The 11,299-nt window shown below is 38.5% G+C and overlaps 3 protein-coding genes across 4 annotated transcripts in view; all 3 read left to right on the top strand.

Annotated features, from left to right (window-relative positions):
• The window catches only part of LOC125787693 (uncharacterized), an 87,298-nt gene that overhangs the window by 2,350 nt on the left and 73,649 nt on the right, over positions 1-11,299 (top strand). The window lies entirely within an intron of this gene.
• On the top strand, positions 1,351-2,933 carry LOC103043743 (uncharacterized). The gene is made up of 2 exons (XM_007232728.4): positions 1,351-1,609; positions 2,221-2,933. Exon 2 carries the CDS (start codon positions 2,230-2,232, stop codon positions 2,845-2,847), a length of 618 nt encoding a protein of 205 aa, XP_007232790.3. The 5' UTR covers positions 1,351-1,609; positions 2,221-2,229; the 3' UTR covers positions 2,848-2,933.
• On the top strand, positions 4,399-7,822 carry LOC111195241 (uncharacterized). Its single transcript, XM_022682024.2, has 2 exons — positions 4,399-4,492; positions 5,590-7,822. Exon 2 carries the CDS (start codon positions 5,611-5,613, stop codon positions 6,304-6,306), a length of 696 nt encoding a protein of 231 aa, XP_022537745.2. The 5' UTR covers positions 4,399-4,492; positions 5,590-5,610; the 3' UTR covers positions 6,307-7,822.

The following is an 11,299-nucleotide window of genomic DNA, read 5'->3' as shown; positions in this document are numbered from 1 at the left end:
ACAAACTTTGCACACAATGAACCAATCACATCCTGGCTAGTGGCTGGGTTTTATAGCTCCACCCATTCTTTATTTTTAGACCTTTGAAAAATTAAACATAATCGTGTCCAATATGGCACGTTTTGTGTCCCCAAAAAAACCCGATACTCTCTTCACCTGGCACCTCTCCCTTGCAAAGAGCTGTCAGCTGTGGTTGGGTTTCTGTAGATTTATTCTAGTCAGGTCAAGTTGCACGTCAGTTTGTTACATTACATTACATTACATTACATTTGGCAGACGCTTTTGTCCAAAGCGACTTACAATAGTCAAGTACAATGTAAAATAAGTTTAAAGCTAAAACATCTTTGGATAGGGATAAAAGGAGGACAAAGGGGAATAATAGGATAAAGGAGTGAAGGAGAGGAAGAAGGAAATGAGGTTAGAAGTAGTTAGTGTGTTAGAGGTGTTAGGAGAGTAAGTGCTCTTTGAAGAGCTCTGTCTTCAGGAGTTTCTTAAAGATGGCGAGAGATTCTCCTGATCTGGTAGTGGAGGGTAGTTTGTTCCACCATTGGGGAACTCTGTATGAGAACAGTCTGGATTGCTTTGTGTGAATGTTTGTTTGGTAAAGCGAGGCGACGTTCATTGGAGGAGCGCAGCGGCCGGGAGGCAGCGTAAGCCTTCAGGAGCGAGTGCAGGTAGGAAGGAGCCTGTTCTATCATCACCTTGTAGGCGATTGTAAGAGTTTTGAATTTGATGCGACCATCAACTGGTAGCCAATGGAGCTCAATGAGCAGCGGGGTGACATGTGCCCGTTTTGGTTGGTTGAAGACCAGACGTGCTGCTGCGTTCTGGATCATCTGGAGTGGTTTTACTACACAGGCCGGGAGGCCAGTTAGCAGGGCATTGCAGTAGTCGAGGCGTGAGATGACGACCGCTTGCACCAGGAGTTGGGTGGCCTGTTGCGTCAGGAACGGTCTAATTTTTCGGATGTTATAGAGCGCAAAGCGGCAGGACCGAGCAACTGAGGCCACATGGTGCGTGAAGGAGAGAAATTAGAAATTTGTCCCTATATTATCTATACTTTTGCCATTTCATGAACTCTAGTATATTAAAGGCCTGTTCGTCTCTAAGGATGAGTGTCTGTAGTTTGTGCTTTTTTTCCTGTTTCGGCCGGAGAACATAAGAGTGTCTGTGTTTTCCCGATCTAAGCTTTAGATTGTTTTATGAGCTACGGTTTTAATTTGCATCGTGTATGCACTTTCTGAATATGTGTGTGTGCTTCGGCTGAGTGTCCAGGTTTCCCTGTATATGTGTAAAAAGAGTCTGCTATGTCTGTGTGTCGACTCTGCTGTGTGTGTGTGTGTGTGTGTGTGCGTCAAGAGAGCTCCTGACAAATATGACTGTGTGTGTGTGTTGTGTTAAACTTTCTATTTCTTTTATTCAAAATACTCCTACATTCAGTCTGGCTTTGATGTTGGACAGGAATGATTGGACGTTGCTTCATTAATTCTACTTCCTGTTTCTCTGTGCTGCTCTGTTGTGCTTAGGTTTCTGTTTCTCAGACTTTGCGCAGAACTGTTGTCAGTCTCCAGGCTCCAGCACACTCCCTCGCTCTGAGTAAACCAATACGGTACAGTATGAGTTTATCTTCTGACTCCTTCTATAAACTATCAGGAGTGTATTTTTTTTAATTGTTTGGCTTTTTTACTATTTTACATTCTGAGCCATTCAGATCTTATGTTCTAAACAGGCATGAATGAAACAAATACACAAATACTGCTATTTTAAGTAATTTTCCTAGAGGTTGGCGAATGTAAACATTAACATATGTATTTATGAATGTGTAGAAGCACAAGATAAGTAGGTAATATAGGTGTTTCTAATAAAGCAGCCAGTATGTAGAAGTGCAAGATAAGGCAGATGTTGTTATTGGAATATACAAATGTAAAATCATCCTAAATTAATAAAATATTTAATATGCCCTCTATAATAACTAAACACAACAAGCAAGATTAAGATCAGCAAAAAAACGTAATGCTCAGAGGTTATGTCCATGTTCTATATGATAAATTAACAACGTAACTGTCATAATCTAGAAGAGCTTGATGTAAGAACATGATCAGATGATGTTCTGTGTTCAGTCATTCTTACTAGATTTAAACCAAGACGTTATTGAGGCAGTTTAATTAAAATAAAAAATGAAAAAAAAAAGCTTTCCTTCTCTGTTTGATTTGTTTTTAGGATAAAAATATGTTGGGAATTCAGACTCTCAACACTCTATGGGATCTTCTGGACTCTGGGTTTGGATGGCCGTCCCCCAGACACGGACTCAACCTCTTGTACTGGTTTGCAAACGAGTGTGTGGAAGTCGACAACTGGAACCAGATAACGGTCCTGTGCGACCCCAGCAGCAGGGACTTCGGCTTCCGACTTTACCACAACAATGAAGGTCTTCTTCCTGTTACCAACCAGCCCTACTTTGAAGTTGGCAACCTGAACCATGAAGAAGCCAGAAACCTGCCTGATTACGTCAGGAGAGAATACAATGGATATCAGTACAACAACAACGCCGACCGCATCATCATCTGCGTCGACCACGACAGTGTGAACCGCGTCTACGTGACGAGCCACGGGGGTCAGAGGAACTTCAACCCAAACCAAACCTTCCAGATCAGTCCACAACTCCTAAAAACCATCAGGAGAATGAAGAGAGAAGATTTCATCAGAGAAACCACTTCTGTCTTCAGCTACATTTGTGGGAGCTTTAAGGAATGCTGCAAAATGCTGCTTTACTTTCTGTTTATTCTGTTTGTTCTGTTTGTTCTGATTGTGTTGTTTCACCATCATCTTTCAAGGAAAAATTACTGATCCCAGAAAAGTTTTATAACTTTACCTCATGCTGTTAATGTTAATCCTAAAAGCCTGAGTTTGTTTTTAATCCCCACTTTTAACAATAAAATTCTAAACAACTTTAGAGTGTTTCATTGTGTTTTATTGAATGAAAAACAGGATCTTATTGTAGAAGTATTGTGTATCACACAGGTGGCCAAGAAAGCGTTGCAATCTGCCAAATACTAGAAAAGATTGGAAAACACATTTGCTGTATGTTTTGGTTGAACATTGTCCTGCTGAAAAATGTCATTTTGAAGCTGTGTGATCATGGGATGTCTCGCACATATCACTGAGCTGTTAGTGTCCCTTGTATCGCTACTAGTCGTGCTCATCACGAGGCTTAGGTTGAATCCAGACAGAACCTTGATTGGTACACAACACCCACTGCAGCCAATTATGGCGACGGTAAAAAAAAAAAGAACCATTCTGCTCCTATCAGTCCATAATTGCACCTCTTTTAATGTCTTTTAATTGCACAAAATGTATTTTTGTGTGCTGTAGAGGCGTGTCCAACACTGAGTGATCTCTCACCAAGAGGTGCACTACCCAAAAGAATCTGTCAGATGAAGCCCCAACACAATTATTAGTACAAATATTTAAATGGGTTCTTTGCAAGGGTAGAACATCTTGCGTGTTTACATTTTCAGCTTAACACAGAAGAGTCCCTCCGCCTTTTTACCTTTACCTAAATACCACACTCTCTCTCTCTCTCGGGTATGAAAGAGCTGAGATTTGAGCTACACCTGCCAGAGAACACAGGTACGATCATTTTAGCTTACAGCCATTGAAAACCCAAAGATCAATGTCTCAGAAAATTTAAATATTATATAAGACAAATTGATACTTTTGCCATTGTGGGCTGTGTGCCAAATCCTGCTGGAAAATGAAATCCGCATCAGATCACATGAAGATTTCAAGAAAAAGAGAAGGATGACTCCGGTCCACTGCTCCTGCTCCTCATCACCTCCTGACCTCTGGGTTTGATGTTTTTATGTATGCAGTAGATAAAATATATATAGTTCTTTATTTTGACAGATTGATCTTATCTCATTACATGTGGGGTTTTACTTCTTCTCTTCTGGTTCAAGCAGTTATTTCCAGACACATGCACTGACCGGGCTAAAGTTCATTGGTTAGACATTTATTCCTTAGCATACATTTTAATGGGAACGTTTGATCATGAGTACAACATAATACACATTTTAATCTTGAGTAAAGCATAATATAAATCTTAATCTTGAGTATAACACAATGCTTTTTTCCCCCCAACAGTTGTGTATCATACACCCTCTCTTTTTTTTCTCTTTCTCTCTCTCTTCCTTTCTTCCTCTCTATAATAGTGAACCACACTTTCAGTTAAGCACAGGTAAGCCACTCCCCCTCCAGCAATAGTTTCTGTTTCCTAGATAACCCTCTCTCTCTCTCTCTCTCTCTCTCTCTCTCAAATCTCTACCTCTCTCTCTCAAATCTCTCTCTCTCTTTTTCTCTACCTCTCCCTCCACCTCTCTCTCTCTACCTCTCTCTCTCTCTCTCTCTCTCTCTCTCTCTCTCTCTCTCTCAGCTTCCTGTATGAAGCTGCAGTAAGCAGAGCTGAAAGCTGACGCAACACCAGAGAACTCGGGTATGATCAATTTTTTCACATCAAATTTATTACATTTTTATTCTGAATTTATTCTGATTTTATTCACATTTACTGATTTTAATCCAGTTCATATTCAGGTTCACTTTATATGTTTATATATCAAGCAAGATAAGTCTGTCCAGTCTACTCTTTAATGTGTGGTGTCGTTAACACACACACACACACACACACACACACACACACACACTGAAATCTCAGAAGCAGTAGAGAATTAGAAGAACAGCGTTTTCACTCCTACAGCTCTCTGAACTCAGTCTGAACTTCCTCCTGGTTTATGTTTTAGAGAGATTAAAGTAAAGTGCTGTCAATCTATTCACGTATTTATTCAAATTAGTGGCATCAATCGATTAAAAAAATTGACCATTTAAATGGCCTGAGGGAAATATTTAATGACCGGTGTTGAGTAAAGTGTACATTGTCAGAATGTACATATTCATATTTTTATCAGTGAATATATAACTACTTTAAAAATAATTCTATTAATCACAACAATATTCTTCGATTACGAATGATTCAAATGATACATTAAAGGTACAATGCTGGTATTTCCCTGTATTCTTGTGAGAGCTACAAAGATATTTCTGTTGTGTGGAAAAGGTACAGTTATAGTAGAGTAATAAATAACAGCACATTATAATCCTAATAAAATGTAAAAATCCGTACGTTTTGGGACACGTCTCAGATCTTCTTACAGTTTGTTCCAGTTGCAATCAGTGTAAAAGATAAACACTGTGTTATCAGGTTCAGTCTTAACTCTAGCGGACCTGAGGCAAAGAGGATACACACTCTGACAGACATAATATCACATCTGTGTGTGTGAGTGTGTGTGTGTGTGTGTGTTCTAGGGCGCTGTGATTAGTGTTCTAAGTTTTCTTTTTTTTTTTTTTTTGCAATTAGGTCAATGTACAAGACACTAAGCTTAATAATGAAAAGTATCGTTAAGGCCGTAGGGCTGTAAAAGAAGGTTAGGTGAAGGTAGATGTTACTGTGCTGTACTTGTTAATCTGATTCAGCAGATCAGAAAGCAGATTACAATGTTCTCAGTTTCTAATAAAATGTTTATTTGGTGTTTATAGATCTCCAGTAAGAACCTGACGATGAGCAAACTGGGGACACTGAACGAAATGGACCACCTGAAGAGGTCAGGATTTGGCGGATATTACCCGAGACACGGTCTCAAACTGCTGTACTGGTTCGCCAAGGACTTCATCACATTTGATAGGAGCAACAATATCACCTCTACGTATCATCCAGAGAGAGGAGACTTCGGCTTCTGCTACTTCCAGAACAGATTAGACCAGAACGTTAAACTGCTGCCGGACGTGGTCCACAAGTACTACGAGGTGGGCAACCTGAGCTCTTCAGGAAGACACGATTTCCCTGATTATGTCACTGAAGACTACACCGGTGATGAGGACGACAGTAACATGGACCGCATCATCATTAGCATCACCAAAATGAATGATAACGTTAAGTGGTTTGAGATGGTTTACGTGACTGAACATATCGATCTGAAAAACTTCAACCGTAAAGCCACCTACCGCATCAGCAAGGGTCTCCTGAAGCACATCAGGAACCTGCAGTTGGAGGAGTTTCTAGAACTGGCTGGATATCAGGGAGAAGTTGTTCACCAACTTGTGATGATCGATGACCCCGGAGTCGCTGAGAACCATGTAACGATTGCAGTATCATCTGATTCAGACAGTGAAAGCGACAGCTTTATGAATGAGCAGATGTATGAATCTACACGGAGCAGAAGGAGAAACAGACGCTGTGAATGTACTATACTTTAGAATTATACAATTTTACATCCCAAAATCTGGACCAAATACATATGTTTTTGTTGCATTGTGTACACTGCAGTGAATGGTCCAAAAACTCATGCAATTTTGCACAGGCATGGGCTTGGGCTCCCATAGTGCCTCCCTGTACACTCATTGACGTCCTCATAAAGAAAAGGGATTACTTGATTTTATCTGACTGTCCAACAGGAAGTCAGCCATTTTGGCAGTTATTCAACTTGACTTGACTTAAAAATGTTCTGCTGCTTTTCATATTTTTAGCTACAAAAGTGTTTTTCTCGCTGCAATCAAATCAAACCATGGTTCAGTTGATCTGAACCGAGTTCTTGTCTGACAAATGTTGGTCTTGGGGTCAAGACCATTGTTTGTGGGACCATTCACACCTGCTGTTTTGGTTTAGACCAAACTACATTTTTTTATCTAAAAATCTGCCCCACTCAAGCTCTATATGTGAAAGCACAGCACCTTATTCCTAGTCCACACTACACAATTTTTAGTTGCCAACTGTTTTAGAGGCACATTGACAATCCCTCAGTGCTACAGTCGAGTACAGCCGCTGTATGACCGCTGATGAGTCACAGACGCTCAGCAAACATCTATCAGCTTTGACATCTAGACCAGTCAGCAACTGTGAGTCAAAAACTGCGCCTACCTCCCTACCTACATCCAAATATTGATATACAGCTACGGAAAAAAATAACCAATTAAAAAGACTACTTAGAAATTATGAGATTTCTTTTTATTTTACCAAACTGAAAACCTCTGGAATATAATCAAGAGGAAGACGGATGATCACAAGCCATCAAATCAAGCTTGAACTGTTTACATTTTTGCACCAGGAGTAAAGCAGCATAAAGTTATCCAAAAGCAGTGTGTAAGACTGGTGGAAGAGAAAATGCCAATATGCATATCATATCATATATGCATAACATGCCAATATGCAATCACATGCCATGTGATTAAAAACCAGAGTTATTCCACCAAATATTGATTTCTGATCAACTGCTGTGTTACCAGTATAGGGTATGTTTTTTCCCACCAGCTTGACCATCAAAAACCAGCATAAATCATCTGAAACCAACTATTTCTAGAGATTCTCATGCAGTTGGGAAGAAGATTTGCTTTGTTTATGGATTTTTTCACTTTTGAATATGATATATATATTTGCTGATACAAATTATTAGAACAAAACCTGTATCAAAATATATATTTTTTTACACTGTATGTTTAAATAGTTTTACATATTTTCATGTGTTTACTGTTTTCTATGCATATAATAAACTGTGCAGTCTTTTATGTCAAGAAGGTAGATAAATTAGTGAGCTATGAATTAAATATTACTGTTAGCTGCCAGTCTAGCTATTATGGTTATAGTAGATAATTGAAGACACATTAATTGTAATACATTATTAAAGACATATCAATCTAAAACATGTTGTTGGTTCTAGGAGGCAGTATGAGGACTATTAATATTTTTGACACTGTTAATATTATTAATACCATGACACTATTCATTTGTTTGATTTTTATATTATTCAAAAATATATGATTTTTTTTAATATGATTTTATGTGATAAGTGTACAAATTTCTGATTTCTGATTATATTCTTAACAATAAATGTGTTTTATTTTAGCTTTTGCCTCAGACTTTATTTATTTATTAATTTTATTATTAATAATAAATAGTTAGAACACTACTTTAACAATATGAATTTATGAACAATTAAATCAATGACAGCAATAAGACTTTTTGAGATTTTTATTACTTTCCAAGAACAACATAATAATAAAAAAAGGAAAGCCATTATGATTCATAATGATTCACAGCTGTGATTAAACCCTTTCTCTGTTTCTCGTTTACAGCAGGATGAAGCGGCGGTGCTCTCTGCTGTCTGAAATCAGAATAACAGAACTGAGCTGGACTGGGAGGACTGGGTGGACTGGTCACAGGTCAGTCTGAACTAATAAGATTACATTGTTAGAAGGTTCTGCAGGACATCTCCCCTCACATGTTCCTCTCGCCCCCCTAAACACACACACTCAGCTCCTCTCAGACCATCAGGACCTGAAGGTAAGTACCAGGTCTGTGGTGAAAAAGTGGGAATATGGTGAGAAAAATAGTTTTTACATATCTATAAGTAATTTATTTCATGAAAATACATTTAATACATGCAAAATACAGGATGAAGACATTTACAAACAACGAAAATTACAAATACATAGCAATGAATAGACCATTAACCCATACCTGTCAAGTTTTAGATTAAAAAATTCACAGCTGTGAGCAGTGAATGATGCACATAGCGGGTGTGTAAACAGCATGGAGCAGCACAGACAGCGTTTGTTCATAGCTGTGGTAGTTAGCATTATCTTGCTAATATATCAGATTAAACTGTGCCTTATCAGCACTTTAGCTCAAATGAAATGATTATATTTGATAGATGGTTTGGATAGAATAAAGAGTAAAAGATAGTAAAAGAGGCAAATTAAAAGACCCTTACTTTACTAGTTGTATGTAATTTATGTAATTCATGTTTATTTTAGTGTTAAGGGATGACTTGCGAACAAAAAGGTCAATATCAAATCTAAAAGAAAAAACGTTAAGCACAGGCCTCCAATCCAATAGGCATAAAAAAACTGTTACTTATTTTAGTCAATTGGATTTAAATTGTAATATTAAAGTCTTCCTTTGTGTGCATTGCAGACAGAAAACAGCAGACAGAAAACAGCATTGTTATTATTAATAATATTTTTTCAACACTGGCACATAATTCAGGTCTGAAAGGGTTAAATGGGTGTTCATGACAGGGTGGACAGGGAATTCTTGAATATGTTTTTTTTTTTTTAAATATGCATGAAAATAGCTAAAGGAATAACAAAACAAATGCCTAAATTATGAAGAAAGAATATTCTAAACTTATACTTGGTGTGGTAAAAACCCACGCCCCACATGAAAGAAACTTTTTAAAGTATAAAAAAAAAAGTTAAAAAAATGTTTTTTAATAATGTGTTTATTCATAATACACCTTTAACTGATATTGACCTAAATAAACACACATATAATAAACAGATTCATCAATTGTATGTGAAAGTGAACTGCAGCCTGTAATTGAATCATTATGCTGTGCTGTTGTTTACTCCTCGTGTTGTTGCTCTTACAAGAAACCACGAGACTTCTCTTAACGTTTCTGTTTGCTTTGTTTGCCCAGTTTGCCCAGCACAACCCTCTGGATCATTTTCTCCTCCTCTGTAAAAACAGTGAGCTGCCAAATTAGGACAAAAGGGGAAGAAAAATACTTCAAATTCCCCTGCAGTATTTCTGATTAACTCAAGAAAACAGGAACACTAAAACTCTCCACATCATCTGACTTGAGGGCAGCCTAAAGCAGCCTAAACCCATACACCAGTACCGTAGCAGTAAAAAAAATTATACATACCATAAACTCAGTGTTTTTTATATTATTTAAAAAATATGCATTGTAGATTAATACTAAAGCCATCCAAACTATGATGACAAAAAACTTTACAGTGTAGTGGCGGCACCTTAATCCGCTGTACCACTAACTGTAACGGACTGTATTCATTTATTTCTAAGATCTCTGCTCAGTTCTGCTGAAGCTGCGCTTTCCAGATCAGGGATGATTTCCATTCCAGGAAGTGTGATCTTCAGAAACCCCCCCCACATTTTTCCCTCCCTCTGTCAAGCATTATTGTACTTTTAATATATTTTAATTAAGTATATATTTAAGCAATAGAACACGAGAGGGAGTGTGTTATCGCGAAATAACATCACGGCTGTGATTTGGTCGCAGGCACGAGCCGAAGGCGAGTACTGTAACGTTAGATCATCACAGCCGTGATGTTATTCGCGATAACACACGACCTCGACTGGTCTATTGCTTTTATACAACAGTTTCTTTTTTTACTAAATAAATAAAGAACATAAATCAAAGAACTTTAAGAAATTCAGGTTGAATATGCTTTAATATGGACTGAGCCTTCCGCCAAAAAAGTAGTTCCACCACAACTTAACTACATACAGTGTATGGTTCAGGCAGACTAACACCACGAAAGTTAGCTTGAAATCAAAATTGGGAATAGTGAAGATGGTAACGTTAGGAGCGTGAAATAACGCTAATACTCTCCTCTCCTGCTCCGCGGAGTCGTCTTCAGGTGAAAGCCGCGAATTTGATCATTTCTGCTTATTTTCCTGGGTGGTGTTGGTTTTAGCTAGCTGGCTGGACTGTGGTTAGGTTAGCGTAGCTTGCTTTAGCTCAGCATTAACTTAGCTTAGCCTAGCCTGGCTGGTTAGCGTTCTGGCTGTCAGACGGTATTAACCGAGCGATTTTCGTTCCCTTTTTTCCACGAAAGACGAGCCAGCGCTGCGGGCGAGCGTGCCGCGGCTGAGCGCTTGTCTGTGCTAAGCTAATGCTGCTGCGAGTGTCCTGTGTATATACGCCGTTACTCGGCAACGCGTCGGCGGAGAGATTAACAAGTTTAGTGTGAGAAGGCCGTTATGTTATCACGAAATATCATCACGGCTAGATCACTTCTCAACCAATCAGATTGTGAGGTCGGAACTAACTGTTGCATATATATATATATATATATATATTTCATTTTTCCTGCAGTTTTTCCAGGAATTCAGGACCTGGCTTTTCATTCTATGCTGGTAGGCTAGCTTGTTATCTAGCTCTTGACCAGAATAGGGTGTTTTTTTTCTGAATGACCAGCTGGTCTTGAGCTGGATTTGTTTTCAGGGTTGTTACTTGCAACTTTGTGACATGTTTCCATCCCACCTATGCTCAAAAAATAAATCAAATAGCTATTATTAGTAATAATTAGTGCACATTTGGGATAGATCCTATACAGCTGCAACACACAACAGTACTAATATGTTTGGGGTGAGTGGAGAGAGTAGCTTTCTTGCCCCATTTGCCCAGAAATGGCCCCTGTTCCAGTAATCCAACACCACCACAGAAAG

The sequence above is a fragment of the Astyanax mexicanus genome, chromosome 25, assembly GCF_023375975.1.
Source record: "Astyanax mexicanus isolate ESR-SI-001 chromosome 25, AstMex3_surface, whole genome shotgun sequence".
NCBI lineage: Eukaryota > Metazoa > Chordata > Actinopteri > Characiformes > Acestrorhamphidae > Astyanax > Astyanax mexicanus.
The sequence above is the reverse complement of the archived record's forward strand: the minus strand, read 5'-3'. Positions and strand labels throughout refer to the sequence as shown.

Bases quoted from the DNA above. Each gene is read 5' to 3' on its own strand.
- LOC103043743 (XM_007232728.4), top strand. From the start codon at position 2,230: ATGTTGGGAATTCAGACTCTCAACACTCTATGGGATCTTCTGGACTCT.
- LOC111195241 (XM_022682024.2), top strand. From the start codon at position 5,611: ATGAGCAAACTGGGGACACTGAACGAAATGGACCACCTGAAGAGGTCA.